Below are 18,865 nucleotides of genomic sequence, written 5' to 3' on the forward strand. Positions count from 1 at the left end.
GGAAGGAGGGTGGTCAGGTCTTGTCCACAGAGGCAGAAGCCTCTGAGAAAAATCTTTCCTGGTCTCTCACATGGAGACCAGATGGAGATGGTTGGATTGTGCCCAAAGGAAGCCGATCTGAGCTACCTTTCCATTCAGGTTAGCTCAGAAGAAGAGCAACGTGTGGAGAGGATCCACCCGCCCGAAAGCTCCACCCCAAGTACTGCAGCCTTAACAGTCCTATAATCGGACCAATTTATATCCGCACTGGGCCACAATACAGGCTCGTATTTAAGGGAGCCAAGATCCAACAGGTTTCACCACTGTAGCATATCTAAACTACCCTGATAAGAGGAACTCTATGTGAACAGCATAACTTCAACAAAGTAGGCTCGAAACAATGTGTGAAAAACCAAAGCAGGGTAAACATTTCAGTGAGTGTCAGTGTGGGGCACTGATTCACTTTACAAAAAGATGCAAACTGCGCAAGTACAAAAACCTCTTTGAGTCCTTTATTAACGTCTGGAGATGTGTGGTACATACAATTAACAGCATCACACCGGCTACAGAAGTACAGATAACCAAGAATGTACTTCAGAACAAGGATCTGAGAGCAACTTACGGTGTTGCCTGCTCTGAACCTCCACAAAAACCCAGTTCTGACACACGCAAGACAGACGATATAACAATTTCACTTGGGAATGGTTTCTTTAAAAAAATGACAAGAACTAATAGTTCAAACCCTTTAGAGTGTGAGATGTGGCAGCTCGCTTGGTGCCGTGGCACTGCTGTAAAAGGCCAACGTGGGCATTTGAAGGTCAGGCAGAACTGAATGGGGTGGGTGGAAGAGGTTTTATTTTCAGTGTAGAGAGAGAACAGATGGTCCGAGTGGATACTTTCAGTCCAGGCTCAGTATGGGGCCTGCAGGAATCCACTAGATAAATACAGTCTATAAACTGGAAGGCTGAAAAACACCAGCCAGCCATCCTTGTCATTGCTTCCAACTGGTGGACACTGATGCATCCGGAGTCACTTATGACACAGAGCGGGTTTAACAGGGGTGCACCCGAATGCAAGAAGGCAGCTCACTGTGTCCAGTCAGCTCTGATCCTTTCATGCCACTGGATGTCATGGGTCCCTCTGCTTTCACATGGGAACTAAGGAACACTTCCTTTATTTCAATGTTCCACTTTGGAAAAAACCAAAACCCTCCCCCCACCCCCACCATCATTCTTCATAAATTTGCTTCCAATCTCCTGATTGCTCTGGGTCTAGACTTTTTCCTTTCGCTTCAATTTGGACACTTTTTTGACAGTCCCGTTCTTGTTAAGCAGCTTCAGGACGCGGTCTTTATGATCTAAAACCTTAAGCATGGAGTCTCTGGCTTCACTGATTTGATCCATCACAAGTTTACACCTCTGCATATTTCCCTGAAACAGAAGACATTGCATCATCAATCAGTGATCATGAGGATAGTACAGCTTTTAAAAAACTGCTTGCCTTTGGGCAGAGGCCATGTTGAGGCTTCCACAATAGAGAAAATGTCTTCTTGTTTCTCAGGAGTGCAGGCTGAAGCACATATGTTTTTACTGAAGATATGAGGGAGACGGGGGGAAACGGGAGAAGTAGGGCTTTACAGAAAGCAACTTCATAAAGTGGATGATCAGAAGGGAAGGGCTCACTCAAACCTGTATCAGTTCGTTTATTCGGTGGAGATCATCATCAGTTGCTGCTTTTTTCTTTGGGATAATCCCTTCCTGCAGGTTGGTAAGTCTTTCATAGACATCATGTTCTAGATTCGTCTGCAACACACAAAAGGGAGGATATCATAACCTCGGAAATATTTTTCTATGTCAACCCCAGGCAAATGAACCCACCTTCAATCACCTTTGTAAACTGTCTAAGAGTTGTTTGGGTGACAACGTCCTTTCTCCTAAGGACTAAGATACTAAGGTTTAAAAACAGTAAAGGGGCTGGGCGCAGTGGCTCAAGCCTATAATCCCAGCACTTTGGGAGGTCGAGGTGGGTGGATCACCTGAGGTCTGGAGTTGGAGACCAGCCTGACCAACAAGGTGAAACCCCATCTCTATTAAAAATACAAAATTAGCTGGGCGTGGTGGCGCATGCCTGTAATCCCAGTTACTCGGGAGGCTGAGGCAGGAGAATCGCTTGAACCCGGGAGGCAGAGGTTGCAGTGAGCTGAGATCCCGCCATTGCACTCCAGCCTGGGCAACAAGAGCGAAATTCCATCTAAAAAATAAAAAAATAAAAAAATAAATAAAATAAAACCAGTAAAGGAAACTGATCAACAAAGATTTACATTATAATTTGCCGTAGTTCAGAGCCTATCTTCAAGGATAACTTTTGAATACTGCCTTGAATCCACAATTCTTCTGAAACACAAGTCTCCAAGTTTCATAGAAGTGATTTCTGCTAAGTCAGAAGTAGCCAAGGCACTATATTTTTTAGATACTGACAACAGACAATGTTCTTCAGGTCACTGCTACTGAAAAGAAGGAAAAACTTTATGAGGTTGTCACCTCCTCTTCACCTGCTGGTGAAGGAGGGATTCTTGCCCCAGGGTTATATGGCCAAACATATAAGATCCAACACGGGACAGGTAAGATTAACAGCAGTTTATGAGTCACAAATACAGTCATGCTCTGCTTAATGACAGCGATACGTTCTGAGAAATGTCTTTAGGAAATTTTATTGTTGTGTAATCATCACAGAATGTACTTGCACAAACCCAGATGTTATGAAGTACCACATATTAGACGATATGATAGAGCCTACTGCTCCTAGGCTACAAACATGTACACCATGTTACTGCAAGGAATAGTGTGGGAAACTGAAACATAGTGTTAAGTATTTGTGTATCTAAACCTATCTATACATAGAAAAGGTACACTAAAAATACGGCATGACAGATTAAAAATGGTGAAGAGCACTTACATGAATGCAGTCTACCAGGACTGTTAAGTTGCTCTGCGTGAATCAGTGGGTAAGCAGTGAGTGAATGTGAAGGTCTAAGACATCACTGTACACTACTGTAGGCTTTATAAGCACTGTGCCCTTGGGCCACACTAAATCTATTAAAAATATTATTCTTTCTTCAATAACAAATTAACTGTAGCATATTGTAACTTTTTACTTTATAAACTTTTAAATTGTTTTAAACTTTTTGACTCTTTTGCAATAAAACTTAGCTTAAAACACATATTGTCGGACAAATGTGGACACTGTTGGGAGGTTACAAAAAATATTTTCTTTCTTTATATCTTTATTCTATAAACTTTGTTTTCTTCCTTTTTTTTGAGAGTGTCTTACTCTGTTATCCAGGATGGAGTGCAGTGGTGCGATCATGGCTAAGGGCAGCTTTGGTCTTCCGGGCTCAAGAGTTCTTCCCACCTCAGCCTCCCAGGTAGCTGGGACTAGAGGTGTGCACCACTACACCCGGCTAATTAAAACACTTTTTTTTTTTTGTAGAGACAGGGTCCCACTATGTTGCCCAGGTGGGCCTCAAACTCCTGGGTCCAAGCAATCCTCTTGCCCCAGCCTTCCAAAGTACTGGGATCACAGGCCTGAGCCACTGAACCTGGCCCCTTATTTTCTATTACAAAAAAATTTAACTTTTTAAACTTGTTTATTAAAAATTAAGACACAGTACAGCCTGGGCAACAGTGAGACCCTGTCTCTACAATTTTTTTTTTTTTCCCCGAGAGGGAGTTTTGCTCTTTCACCCAGGCTTGAGTGCAATGGCATGATCTCCGCTCACTGCAACCTCCACCTTCTGGTTTCAAGCCATTCTCCTGCCTCAGCGTCCTGAGTAGCTGGCATCACAGGCGCCTGCCACCACGCCCAGCTTATTTTTGTATTTTTAGTAGAGACAGGGGTTTCACCATGTGGGCCATGGTCTCGAACTCCTGACCTCGTGATCTGGCCACCTTGGCCTCCCAAAGTGCTGGGATTACAGGTGTGAGCCACTGTGCCTGGCCTCTACAAAAAATTTTTAAAAATCAGCTGGGTGCAATGGGTCATACCTGTAAGTCCCAGCTGTTTGGGGGGCGCTGAGGTGAGAGGATTACTTAAGCCCAGCAGGTTGATCATGGCTGTAGTAAGCCATGGTCGTGCCACTGCACTCCAACCTGGGTAAAAGGGCAAGACCCTGTCTCAAAAAAAAAAAAAAAAACCCAAAACCAAAACAAAACAAAAACAAAAAAACGAACAGGAAAGAGGGAGAGGTATGCCCTGGTCTCTGAATGATGATGTGTGTGACTGGCTTATCTGAGTAATACTGGAATATTGGAAGCTGGCAGGGAACTGGAGCCTACTACTCAGCCAGGAGCAGGAATTGTGTGCCTGGTCCCTGTGGTATGAAGGGTTGTTTGCCTAGGAGACTTCATCTGAGGGAGCAGAGGTGGGAGAAGGGACTCTCAGGCCGTTTGAGGCTCCCCCTATTTCAGATGTCACAACGTCACATAACACTGAGTCTTAAATTTAGGTCTTATACCACAGTTGTTCCATGTATTTTGGATCTGGGTACCAGAACTCAGATATATTTCAATTTTAATCACATGTAACTGACACAGTGTGATATTATCTAGCACACATAAAAATTCTACCATAACCCCCGTTAGCTGGGAATGCTTCAGAGTTACTTTTAAAAAGTTCTATGAACTCAGCTATCTGAAGTGTCTTCTCCTCTCTTCAGCGTGATGAACAAGGGCTAGAACTCCACCTACCAGCTGTAGTAACTGGGCGGCACAGAGATGGACTTTCCAGCCTTGAGCACGACAGGATACTCCTTTCTGATTAGCTATTTCCTGCAGCATAGCTTTCTTCTCCTCTGGAACCATAAAAAATAAAAATACGTGTATTTCAGTGTTTAAAAAGGTAAATGATTTGTGTTCGAGCAGCGTAAATGCCATTATTTTAACAAGAACTTTATTTTTTTTTTGAGACAGTGTCTGACTCTGTCACCCAGGCTGGAGTGCAGTGGTACAATCTCGGGTCACCGCAACCCCTGCCTCCTAGGCTCAAACGATTCTTCCACTTCAGCCTCCCAAGTAGCTGGGACTACAGGTGTGCACCACCATGCTGGGCTCACTTTTGTATTTTTTGTAGAGATGAGGTCTTGCTATGTTGCCCAGGTTGGTCTTGAACTCCTGGGCTCAAGCAATTTGCCTGCCTTGGCCTCCCGAAGTGTTGGGATTACAGGCATGAGCCGCCATACCTGGCCATAAGAACTTTTTTATTTGAGGTAATGGTTTCATCTAGGAGAGGCAAGCCAAGAGGACTCCAGGCTGCTTACTCCCCTCCTTCCCCTCCACTAAGTGCTACCTCCTAAAGCAGGGCTGTCACTCAGAGAGAAGCTTGCCACATGTCAAGCCAGGGCCTCCCCCATCTCTAAGGCCCTGGATCAAACGTTTTGCTGGAAGAAGTGGGCTATAAAACAGAAACCTTCTAATTTCTTCCTGAAGGAAGTGAGTCCATTTGCAAGAGTGTGAAGAAGTTCAAACCTAAAGGTGTTCCCGAGAACAGTGGAGGCTGTGGTGAAGGGAATTGGGGGAGACTTGTGGAACTAATGAAGATACAGCCTAGACTATGTGCAGGCTGGTTTGAAGGACAGAACAAAGCCTAAGACAGCTGGGGGAGCCTTTCCAAGGGCAGAACTTTATCAAATCAAGGAAGAGCCCTTCTTTTTCTGTTTTTGAACATTGTTTATCATGAAAAGGTGTTTAATTTTGTCAAATTTTCTTTATTATTATTATACTTTAAGTTTTAGGGTACATGTGCACAATGTGCAGGTTTGTTACATATGTATCCATGTGCCATGTTTGTGTGCTGCACCCATTAACTCGTCATTTATCATTAGGTATATCTCTTAATGCTATCCCTCCCCCTCCCCCCACCCCACAACAGTCCCTGGAGTGTGATGTTCCCCTTCCTGTGTCCATGTGTTCTCATTCTTCAATTCCCACCTATGAGTAAGAACATGCGGTGTTTGGTTTTTTGTCCTTGCGATAGTTTGCTGAGAATGATGGTTTCCAGTTTCATCCATGTCCCTACAAAGGACATGAACTCATCATTTTTTACGGCTGCATAGTATTCCATGGTGTATATGTGCCACATTTTCTTAATCCAGTCTATTGTTGTTGGACATTTGGGTTGGTTCCAAGTCTTTGCTATTGTGAATAGTGCCGCAATAAACATACGTGTGCATGTGTCTTTATTGCAGCGTGATTTATAATCCTTTGGGTATATACCCAGTAATGGGATGGATGGGTCAAATGGTATTTCTAGTTCTAGATCCTTGAGGAATCGCCACACTGAATTCCACAATGGTTGAACTAGTTTACAGTCCCACCAACAGTGTAAAAGTGTTCCTATTTCTCCACATCCTCTCCAGCACCTGTTGTTTCCTGACTTTTTAATGATGGCCATTCTAACTGGTGTGAGATGGTATCTCATTGTGGTTTTGATTTGCATTTCTCTGATGGCCAGTGATGATGAGCATTTTTTCATGTGTTTTTTGGCTGCATAAATGTCTTTTGAGAAGTGTCTGTTCATATCCTTTGCCCACTTTTTGATGGGGTTGTTTGTTGTTTTCTTGTAAATTTGAGTTCACTGTAGATTCTGGATATTAGCCCTTTGTCAGATGAGTAGGTTGCGAAAATTTTCTCCCATTTTGTAAGTTGCCTGTTCACTCTGATGGTAGTTTCTTTTGCTATGCAGAAGCTCTTTAGTATAATTAGATCCCATTTGTCAATTCTGGCTTTTGCTGCCATTGCTTATGGTGTTTTAGACATGAAGTCCTTGCCCATGCCTACGTCCTGAATGGTATTGCCTAGGTTTTCTTCTAGGGTTTTTATGGTTTTAGGTCTAACATGTAAGTCTTTAATCCATCTTGAATTAATTTTTGTATAAGGTGTAAGGAAGGGATCCAGTTTCAGCTTTCTACATATGGCTAGCCAGTTTTCCCATCACCATTTATTAAATAGGGAATCCTTTCCCCATTGCTTGTTTTTGTCAGGTTTGTCAAAGATCAGATGGTTGTAGATATGCGGCATTATTTCTGAGGGCTCTGTTCTGTTCCATTGATCTATATCTCTGTTTTGGTACCAGTACCATGCTGTTTTGGTTACTGTAGCCTTGTAGTATAGTTTGAAGTCACGTAGCGTGATGCCTCTGGCTTTGTTCTTTTGGCTTAGGATTGACTTGGTGATGCGGGCTCTTTTTTGGCTCCATATGAATTTTAAAGTAGTTTTTTCCAATTCTGTGAAGAAAGTCATTGGTAGCTTGATGCGGATGGCATTGAATCTATAAATTACCTTGGGCAGTATGGCCATTTTCATGATATTGATTCTTCCTACCCATGAGCACGGAATGTTCTTCCGTTTGTTTGTATCCTCTTTTATTTCATTGAGCAGTGGTCTGTAGTTCTCCTTGAAGAGGTCCTTCACATCCCTTGTAAGTTGGATTCCTAGGTATTTGATTCTCTTTGAAGCAATTGTGAATGGGAATTCACTCATGATTTGGCTGTTTGTCTGTTATTGGTGTATAAGAATGCTTGTGATTTTTGTACATTGATTTTGTATCCTGAGACTTTGCTGAAGTTGCTTATCAGCTTAAGGAGATTTTGGGCTGAGTCAATGGGGTTTTCTAAATATACCATCATGTCATCTGCAAACAGGGACAATTTGACTTCCTCTTTTCCTAATTGAATACCCTTTATTTCCTTCTCCTGCCTGATTGCCCTGGCCAGAACTTCCAACACTATGTTGAATAGGAGTGGTGAGAGAGGGCATCCCTGTCTTGTGCCAGTTTTCAAAGGGAATGCTTCCAGTTTTTGCCCATTCAGTATGATATTGGCTGTGGGTTTGTCATAGATAGCTTTTATTATTTTGAGATACATCCCATCAATACCTAATTTATTGAGAGTTTTTAGCATGAAGCGTTGTTGAATTTTGTCAAAGGCCTTTTCTGCATCTATTGAGATAATCATGTGGTTTTTGTCTTTGGTTCTGTTTATATGCTGGATTACATTTATTGATTTGCATATGTTGAACCACCCTTGCATCCCAGGGATGAAGACCACTTGATCATGGTAGATAAGCTTTTTGATGTGCTGCTGGATTTGTTTTGCCAGTATTTTATTGAGGGTTTTTGCATCAATGTTCATCAAAGATATTGGTCTAAAATTCTCTTTTTTGGTTGTGAATCTGCCAGAATTTGGTATCAGGATGATGCTGGCCTCATAAAATGAGTTAGGGAGGATTCCCTCTTTTTCTATTGATTGGAATATTTTCAGAAGGAATGGTACCAGCTCCTCCTTGTACCTCTGGTAGAATTCGGCTGTGAATCCATCTGGTCCTGGACTTTTTTTGGTTGGTACGCTAATCATTGCCACAATTTCAGACCACAGTGCAATCAAACTAGAACTCAGGATTAAGAAATTCACTCAAAACCGCTCAACTACATGGAAACTGAACAACCTGCTCCTGAATGACTACTGGGTACATAACGGAATGAAGGCAGAAATAAAGATGTTCTTTGAAACCAATGAGAACAAAGACACAACATACTGGAATCTCTGGGACACATTCAAAGCAGTGTGTAGAGGGAAATTTATAGCACTAAATGCCCAAAAGAGAAAGCAGGAAAGATCCAAAACTGACACCCTAACATCACAATTAAAAGAACTAGAAAAGCAAGGGCAAACACATTCAAAAGCTAGCAGAAGGCAAGAAATAACTAAAATCAGAGCAGAACTGAAGGAAACAGAGACACAAAAAACCCTTCAAAAAATTAATGAATCCAGGAGCTGGTTTTTTCGAAAAGATCAACAAAATCGATAGACCGCTAGCAAGACTAATAAAGAAGAAAAGAGAGAAGAATCAAATAGACGCAATAAAAAATGATAAAGGGGATATCACCACTGATCCCACAGAAATACAAACTACCATCAGAGAAAACTACAAACACCTCTACGCAAATAAACTAGAAAATCTGGAAGAAATGGATAAATTCCTTGACACATACACCCTCCCAAGACTAAACCAGGAAGAAGTTGAATCTCTGAATAGACCAATAATTCTGTCAAATTTTCTACATTGATTGATACAATCATGTGATTTTTCTTCTTTAGCTTTTGTTGTGGGTTGAATGGTTTTCCCCCCAAAAGATATGTTGAAGTTCCTTGGTACCTGTGACTATAACTATATCAGAATGTAACGTAGGCTGACCACAGTGGCTCACACGTGTAATCCCAGCACTTTGGGAAGCTGAGGCAGGTGGATCACTTGAGGTCAGGAGTTCGAGACCAGCCTGGCCAACATGGTGAAACCCTGTCTCTACTAAAAATACAAAAAATTAGCCATGTGTGGTGGTGGGCGCCTGTAATCCCAGCTACTCAGGAGGCTGAGGCAGGAGAATTGCTTGAACCCGGGAGGCAGAGGTTGCAGTGAGCTAAGATTGCACCATTGTACTCCAGCCTGGGGGACAGAGCAAGACTCCATCACAAGAAAAAACAACAAAAAAAGGTAATTTGGTTAAGAAGTCATACTAGATTAAGGTGAGCTGTAAGTCCAATGACTGATGTCCATACAAGGAGGGAGGGAGAGACAGAAGTAGAGAGAGAGAGAAAAGGAAGGGGAGAGAAGGAGAGAGAGAGAGAGAAAGGAGGATGGGAGAGGCAGAGAGAGACAGAGAAGAATGCCATTTAAAGATGGAGGCAGTGCAGGTGCAAGCCAGGAACACCAAAGATTGCTCGCAATCACAAGAAAACACAGAGGCAAGGAAGGATTCTCCTCTACTGCTTTCACAGAGAGCATGATCCTATCAGACCTTTATTCTGGACTTCTAGCCCCCAGAACCATGAGAGAATAATTTGTACTGTTTTATGCCACCCAGTTCACACTACTTTGTTATGGCAACCCTAGGAAGTTAATAAGGCCAGTTAATAGGGTAGATTACTTTGGTTTTCAAATGTTGAACCAGCTTCGTACAGCAAGAATAAATTCTACTTGGTCAAGGTATATACTGCTGGATTTGATTTGTTAATATTTTATTAATGCATTTTTATATCTATATTCATGAGGAATATTCATCTGTCGTTTTCTCTATTTGTACACTGTCTGGTTTTGATAGCATGAAAATACTGGCTTCATAAAATAAATTTGGAATGTCCTTGCCTATATTTTAAAAGACACTGTAGAGAAATGGATCATTACCTGGTCAGCTGATTATCTTATCAGTATGTAATGTCCCTCTGTGTCTCCAGCAATTTTCTTTCCTCAGAATTTTACTCTATGTGACATTAATATAGCCACTCCTGCTTTTCCATAAATTAATTTCATATTGTGTGAATTAATTTCATATTGTGTGTTTATTTATTTATTTCTTTGAGACGGAGTCTCACTCTGTCGCCTAGGCTGAAGAGCAGTGGCATGATCCCGGCTCACTGCAAACCTCCACTTCCCGGGGATTCACGCGATTCTCCTGCCTCAGCCACCTGAATAGTTGAAATTACAGGTGTGCACCACCATGACTGGCTAATTTTTATATTTTCAGTAGGGACGAGGTTTCACCATGTTGGCCAGGCTGGTCTTGAACTCCTGACCTCAGGTGATCCACCCACCTTGGCCTCCCAAAGTGCTGGAATTACAGGCGTGAGTCACCATGCCTGGCTTGTATTTTTCCAGCCTTTTACTGTCAATCTACCTATGCCGCTGTATTCAAAGTGAGTTTCTTGTACACAGCACATAGTTGGACGGTTTTTTTTCATTGATTCTGCCAATCTGTGTTTAATTGGTATATTTAGATTATTTACATTTATGACAATAACTAGTATGTAAGGCTTAGGTCTGCCACATTACTATGTGTTTTCTGTACTTCTTTTTTGTTTCTCTTTTCTTTCCTGTGAGTTTTTTTTTTTTTTTTTTTGAGACAGAGTCTTGCTCTGTCACCCAGGCTGGAGTGTGGTAGCAGTGGTGCGATCTTGGCTCACTGCAACCTCTGCCTCCCGGGTTCAAGAGATTCTCCTGCATCAGCCTCCTGAGTAGCTGGGATTCAAAAGATTCTCCTGCCTCAGCCTCCTGAGTAGCTGGGATTACAGGCGCCCGCCATCACGCCTAGCTAATTTTTTTGTATTTTTAGTAGAGACAGCGTTTTTACCATGTTGGCTAGGCTGATTTTGAACTCCTGACCTCCAGTGATCCACCTGCCTCGGCCTCCCAAAGTGCTGGGATTGCAGGTGTGAGTCACCGCGCCTGGCCTCCTGTGAGTTTTAGTCTATCTTGATGTATTTATGTATATAATTTATATGTCATTTTATAGCTGAGGCAAAATAGCTACACTAAACTTTCATAGTCAAGAGGCACTGTGTAAAGGAGGTTAGTATGAATACACTGAAACAGAAGATTTAGGGATCATAAACCTTTCAGCTGTCAAGTTACCTTTCTTGAGATAGTTTTTGAAGAGCAAGTCTCAATAAGCATTTAGTCTCTTGTAGTGTGGCTTGAAATGCTACCAGGCAAATTCCTAAATATTTTTTCTATGGAATTCTTGTGGCGTGAAGAGATGTTTAGTGGTTCATATCCTACTTCCCCTAAAAGGCAACACTTCTTGACCTCTGGAAATCTCATCTTCTTTCCAAACCTCAGAGTACACTTGTGAGGAAGAACAGCTGGGAAATGTAGCTGCCTCTGTACTTCCATTCAGAGACTGAACTGTTAGCATCTCCACCTCTGCTTAATTAGTCAGTACTCCATCCAAGTTGGACTCATCTTGAGCCTTCAAGAAAACCCTTAGCGCAGTTTCCAAATGGAATTTATGTAAGAGAATGGGAAATGTGACTAATTATCTAGAGACTCACATTTCTTTGTACATATATTATATTTGAGACTAATGGCACTTAAAGTCCATCAGTAGAAATATTTGCAGGTATTTGCAAAGTACGATCAGCATTTTCAATCATATGTGGGTTTATTAAAAGGTTATTCTCAGGTTCCACCAGAACAACAAAACATTCATTGACGGCTTACCCTAGACCACTCCAAGAGCTTTGTATATTTGTTAAACAAAAGATCTTTTGGCAGAAATGCTTACAATGCATGTATATTTTAGCATCTTAGGAACTACTGTGGACTAAGAACTGTGTTACACAGTAACCCAGTACAGCTCTTCCACAATGACTCTGGAAGCCACAGGTATCATCCATCAGTACTCTGGGAGCTGTTAACACGTGGGTTTTACAAAAACCAAGGCTGTTACTTAACCATTAAACTGCAATTCCAATAAATACACACAGCTTGCTAGGGCAAAGGGTAATTTTCTAGGTTTTATATTCTACGGGACATACTTAAACACTAGAGCCTCCAGATTTTGTTAACAAAAATTTATGGTTTTTTTGAAACCGGAAAATTGTGATTCTGTTTTTCTCTTCTATTTTAATTAAGTTTATACCAATTTCATGCATTAATATCAAATGTTTCTGGGGAAACTAACCTTTGACCCGGACGTCACTGTACCTCTGAAAGTGGTGGTAAGCAGCTTTCCAGGGGTTCCGATAGTGACGAAGCAAAGTAATGGGGGGTCTTGGACGCACTGGGACATACCTCACACCTTCCTCATCTATTAAAGAGAAGACATTAAACAACTTAGTAACATTGTCAACAATCCTCAAAGTTCAATTCCAGTAAGTGAGGTATGAGTGAGGCCGACTATGTAACGAGCCTCTGGGTTGCACTCTGACTTTATTGGGAAGCGTCATAACACAAGTCATCCTGTGACCATTACCAATATACTCCTTGGGAGGAGACTTGCGCTTCTCAGCCTTCACCAGAAGACTCTTGGCAGTGGACTTCTCATCATCAGTGCTGTTTGTCTCCATCATGTCACCTTCTTCTGTTGAGATCACATGCTGTTGCTTTCGAGGCTTTTTCCTTGGGGAGGCACCAGGTGGTAGGTCACTTGTAGGCATGGACAGGTTGTTTGCCAGCAATGCAAGAGATGGAGACACAGTGTTGGTAGCCAGCGGAGGAACTGCTGTCATAGGAAAAGGAGCACACATATCTGTAAGAACTCAAACATAACAGAAAGTTTTACTTACTTCCTTCCAACAAAGACAACGATTAAGAAGACAGCACAGAGCACCAACATTTATTGAGTCTTCCTATGTGTCTGGCACTGTGCTAAGCACTCTGGGCAGAAGCTGCAAACTCCTCCCTAATAGCCCATATCTTCATCTTCCTTGGTTCCAGGACCTCCCTTTGACAAGGGCACAATGATAGTCAGCTAAAGAATGTACTTCCTAGCCTCCATTATAGGTGTGGTCATCTAAGATGGAAGTAGAAGTGTTTTGTAGCACTTTTAGCAAATTTCCAGGAGGGAGAGAGAGAGCAGGCGTGATCTACTCCTTGTCTTCTTTCTGTGATCCTGGAACTCAGATGAGATGGCTGCAGCATCAGCAGCTGTCCTGAATCAAGAGCATGAAGGTCAAATCCTAGGGGTGGTGGGGAGAAGAGGTGGAAGGAGCCTGGCTTTCTAATAATTTGATGAAGTCCACACACCATCCCTGAACTGTTTGCCTCAGGACTTGCTCCAAAGGAGATAACAGGACCTTATGAGTGAAGCTACTATTTTTCACACTTTTTAAACATAAATGTCTAGCAGGTAACCTATTAACTCATTATCGTAAAAATCATCTGAATAAGTAGGCATTATTATTATCCTCCAATTCACAAATGAGAAAATATGGCACAAGTCACACAAGTATGAAGTGGGCAAGCTGGGATTGACAGAGGCAGTCTGGCTTCAGAGCTTGGACTCTCACCGACCACAGTGTGCTACCTCCAGATAAAAAACATGTGTTGTGAGGACGTAAACATTTGCCTGAGCTTGTATGAATCATACATCTAGGAATTTAAAAATCATGTTAAGGGCTCACCTAAACTCTTATTTTCACTCTGCCACATACTTGCCCTATTTTCCTCTACCCACTCTGCTGCCCACTCCCAACAGTCATACCCTAAACTTTCCTGTCACCGTTAAATAGAAACTGCCTCACACCCAATCTCAATTTCTAGCATCCAACTCCCTAGGTAAATCCAACTCTCTTTCCAGGTTCCTCCCCTCAGTACTCAGCCTCCAGCACTCCTTAGGCCTACAAGGAACCTGTTCATCAGACCACGCTCCTGCAAGTCACTCATCCCTCTTATGTCTATCCTCCCCCATCACCAGGTCTGAACCCTATAATCATTGTATTCCTTTTCTTCCTTCATTGTCCCTTCTTTTTCTTGCTTTACTGTGTTCACTTAGCAAAAGGACAAGAGGTTAAATCCTATTCTCCAACTAGTCTGCACCTACGCAACTGAATGTCGCCAGAGGGAGACACACTACCATGCTGACTGGCCTCACTTGGACAACCCTATCTACTAAGTCCAGTCTCTCTCGGGATGACTACTTCACACCTTCTTCTCCCTCAAACACTCGATGCCTCCTCCACCATCTGTACTCTCAGTGGATGGCCTTGCTTTCTATTTTACTGAAAAAGATAGATGCAATCACAAGAACATGTCCATCAAGTCCCACCACCTCATCTCTCCCTCTCCACTGTGTCCCTATATTCTCCTTCTCTCCATGCTTTCAGCAAAGGCCAACCTCTTCAGGTACACACATATCCCACCCACTCTCGCCTCCTCAAACAATGCTCCAGGAATTCACAACTTTCTCCTGCATCATCAATTCTTCTCACTCTACTGGATCATTTCCATTAACATACAAAACTCTTATTTGTCCCATCTTAAAAAAATCTTCTTCTTGGCCAAGCATGGGGGCTCACGTAATCCTAGCACTTTGGGAGGCTAAGGCAGGCAGGCAGATCATAAGATCAGGAGTTCAAGACCAGCCTGGCCAACATGGTGAAACCCCATCTCTACTAAAAATATAAAAATTAGCCAGGTGTGGTGGCAGGTGCCTGTAATCCCTGCTACTCAGGAGGCTGAGGCAGAACTGCTTGAAACCAGAAGGCAGAGGTTGCAGTGAGCCAAGATCACGCCACTGCACTCTATCCTGGGCGAAAGAACACAACTCCATCTAAAAAAAAAAAAAAATCTTCTTCTTGACATCATGTCACTTCAAACACCTTTTTTCTCTTCCTTTAGAACAAATGCCTCAAACGTGCTGTTTATATATAATGTCTCTATCTCTCCTGGCTTTCTCCTGAACTTGCCCCCAGTCATGCTTTTACCCCATCATTACACAAAAACTGCTTTTCTCAAGACCTCTGTGACTTCTGTTTGCCAAATCCAAAGGTCACACTGCTCAGACCTCATCTTCCTTGATCTCTGAAGAGCATGTGATCCACCTGATCATTCTCTCCTCCGTGAAATATTTTTGTTCTTGCAACTTCCAGGACACCACATACTATAAGTGATATTCCTACCCTGTGTTCCCTCCGTTCAGCCTCCTTTGCTGGACTTTACTTCCTCCCCCATCTCATGATAGTGCACTATCCTAAGACTAGATCATGGACTGCTTCTGTCTTTATCAACATTCATTCCCTAAGTGATTTGAACCACTCATCCAGGCTCATGACTTTAAACACAATTTATATATATAATGACAACTCCCAAATTTATATCTGCAACTTCATTTTCTATTCCAAAAGCCAGCCTCATAGATCCAACTATTTATTTGATGTCTACATTTGAAATGTCTAACAGACATCTGAAACTTACCCTTTCAAAAACTAAACTCCTAATCTTTCCCTACAAAACATGGTCCTCCAGCAGGCTTTCCTAATTCAGCCAATGGCAACTCTATGGCTTCCAGCTGCTAAGGCCAAAAATCTTGGAAGTTGTCCCAGATACTGTTCGCTCACACTCAACATCCAATCATTAAACACTCTTAGCTCTACCTTAAAAACATAAACAGAATCCTACCACCTCACACCACTTCCACTACTACCACCCTGGTTGAGCCTTCATTGTTCCTGGCAATTAATGTAACAGCCGCTTGACAGGTCTCCTCGATTCCATCCCTGCTCCCAGAGTCTGTTCTTTCCCCAGCAGCCAGAGTGTTTATCTTCAGTCCTAAGTGAGCGCTTGGCACTGCTCTGCTCACACTCCCTGCTCTGCTCCAACAGCTCCCTGCCAACCCCAGCAAAGCCAAAGCCTTTACAATAGCCTGTGGGCCCTGTTCAACCATGATCTGATCCTGCTGCCTGCCACTCCCCGTATTACTTAGCTCCAGTGACCTTTGGTTCTTTGCTATATTTTTGAGCACATCACGCATGCTCCTATCTCAAGATTTTTGTACTTACTGCTCTCTGGCCTGGAATACCCTTTCCCCGGATATCCTCATGGCCAGCAACTTCATTTCTTTAACATCTCTACTCAATGGTCACTTCCTCAGTGAGGCTTTCTCCTAAAACCCTTTATACAAATTCCAGCCCTGGCTACAACTTTCCCTTATATTTTGTCCCTGCTTTGTTTCTCCATAGAACTTATCACCCAAACATACATATACACACATACATACATATATAATTTAGTCATATTTTTGCTTTTGTCTCCCTCACTAGAATGTAAGATCTAAGAGGATAAAGTTGCATTTGTCTTACACAAAGTTGCATTGTCAGTGCCCAGAACAATTCCTGGAATAGACCCCTATAGGTTGAGGTAGGATTACAGGCAGTTTTCTAGCACAGAGAGGTAAAAGGAATCAGCCAAAAAGAGCAGATGAGTAGCATAACTGAGGGTGCTTCATTTTCCCTTCTGGATTACTCATGGTATCTTTCAAAGAAAGTGCCAAGGGTAAATATACCCGCAGAAAGAGATTTCATGGCAGAATAAATAAACAGATGAGTAAATAAACAGTACATTAAAAAAAACTATAGACATAGCACAATCACACCTCTATCGGGCAAACGACATGAGAAAGAAATGGAGGCCTTCTCACTGAAATAGTAGGTAATACTGGGTACCAGGGCACAAATAACTTGCTTGCTTCTTTGGATTTGTTTATACTTCACACAGTTTGTATACTGAATATGTTACTTTTGTAGGAAAAACAAAATTCTACATAAATTATTAAAAAAAAAAGAAAAGAAAAAAAGAGAAAAAGAAAACCTCTCGAGTGATTTGACTTTCTCAAACCGGAAGTTTAGAGTTAAGATGAAGTGGTAAAGGAGAAATGAATTGTTTTAAGATTTTACTAATCACATATAGGTTTTTCAGCAACATAAATCTTACTTGATTGCATAACAAGGCAATGAAACTTGGAATAAATAGTACTAAAGCCATATTGTGACCCCTTTTACATAGTAGCATTTTCTTAATGCACGCAAGGAAACTATGTTGAAGGATATCCATGGGGAAATATTAATCTCTTTCATGATTTTGGCCAGAAATTAAACTTAATTACAAAAGGGAAGCAAAGTAGTTTTAGTTTTCACAATGAGTTTATTGCTTTCTTCTACTTATCAAAAACTAATGACATGCAACATCTAAAATGGGTATCCGGGAGTCTTGGCTGAGGGTTACAGAAGAATCTGGATGCTGGAGGAGAATTAGGGAAGGGGAAGAGGCAATTGCCAATGGAGAGTATTCTATGGACGGACTTACCAGAAACTGGCCTCATGATATCCATTGGTTCTACTTCTTCTTTCACTTTAATTTCAGGAACAGGAGGGCCCAAGACGGAGGAGAGACTGCTACCCACAGTGACTGATGGAGGTGGTGCAGCTGCAATGGTGGTGACGGGTGGAGTGATGGGGACCGCTCCAGGAATGGTTGAAAGGGCAACGGCTGGTTGTGACGGGGGACTGGCTGCTGCAATCATAGTTGGAATGGTCGGTGGGGGCTGCTGGGCAGTTGGAGGGACGGCAATGGTAGGCTGATCATTATTTTGATTGGATACAGTCTCCATGGACACAGTGACGGGAGTGGCCATAGACACGTGAATTTCAGACTTGGGTTTGGCACTAAAACACAAAAGAAAAGCACAGTAGCAAATAAGAAAAAAACTGCCTTCATCTACAACATCTCAGAGGATGAGTATTTGTCCAATTATTTCTGTCCAGCACACTGTACAATTTATACTCTATTTCCTTTTTTAAAATTTTTAATTAAAAAAAAATTTTGAGACAGGGTCTCACTCTGTTACCCATGCTGGAGTGCAGTGGCATGGTCTTGGCTCACTGCAACTTCTGTCTTCTGGGCTCAAGGGATTCTCCCACCTCATCCTCCTGAGTAGCCAGGACTACAGGTGTGTGCCACCATGCCAGGCTAATTTTTGTTATTTTTTTGTGGAGATGAGGTTTCACCATGTTGCCCAGGCTGATCTCCAACTCCTGAGCTCAAGTGATCCACCTGCCTCGGCCTCCCAAAGTGCTGGGATTACAGGTGTGAGCCACTGTGCCCAGCTCTAATACTCTATTTCTTGACTTTAAAGTTTAACGAAGCAATTTAATGGAAATCAGGTTTTAAAGATATACTGTACGTCCTGCTCCCAAGTTTCTATAAGCAGTAATAAAATTAACTAAGAAAAAATAACACTTTAAAGAACTCACTCAAAGTCGTATCATCATAGCACAACCAATTTTCATAATATTAATGTACCTTTTCTCCCAGAATTCTGTAATATATATGTTGTCTTTGGAGTGGTTATTTTTCTGTTTTTTTTTTTTTTTTCTTTAGCTACACTTGTAATTGAGAGGGGCTGAGGTTGAGCTGATTACTAATGGCCAATGCCTAATCAACCATTCCTGTATAAATTGAATTTCCATAAAAACTCAAAAAGACTGGGTTCAGGAGCTTCTGGGATAGCTAGCACATGGAAATTCTTGGAGGGCAGGCGTGCCTGGAGAGGCCACGGAAGC

At 42.1% G+C, this 18,865-nt stretch overlaps 1 protein-coding gene across 11 annotated transcripts in view; it reads right to left on the reverse strand.

Moving 5' to 3' along the window:
• Positions 1-469: 469 nt before the first annotated feature.
• The window catches only part of SAP130 (Sin3A associated protein 130), a 91,351-nt gene continuing 72,955 nt past the window's right edge, over positions 470-18,865 (reverse strand). For all 11 annotated transcript variants that reach the window (XM_032145661.2, XM_032145666.2, XM_032145660.2 and 8 more), the window contains 6 exons: positions 17,610-17,968; positions 12,781-13,029; positions 12,490-12,615; positions 4,725-4,828; positions 1,668-1,781; positions 470-1,409 (listed from right to left, as the gene is read on the reverse strand). In XM_032145661.2, coding sequence (XP_032001552.1) covers positions 1,251-1,409; positions 1,668-1,781; positions 4,725-4,828; positions 12,490-12,615; positions 12,781-13,029; positions 17,610-17,968 — 1,111 coding nt within the window. In that variant the 3' untranslated portion in view covers positions 470-1,250. The remainder of the gene's footprint in view (positions 1,410-1,667; positions 1,782-4,724; positions 4,829-12,489; positions 12,616-12,780; positions 13,030-17,609; positions 17,969-18,865) is intronic.

Source organism: Hylobates moloch, unplaced genomic scaffold, assembly GCF_009828535.3.
Source record: "Hylobates moloch isolate HMO894 unplaced genomic scaffold, HMol_V3 SCAFFOLD_24, whole genome shotgun sequence".
Classification (NCBI taxonomy): domain Eukaryota; kingdom Metazoa; phylum Chordata; class Mammalia; order Primates; family Hylobatidae; genus Hylobates; species Hylobates moloch.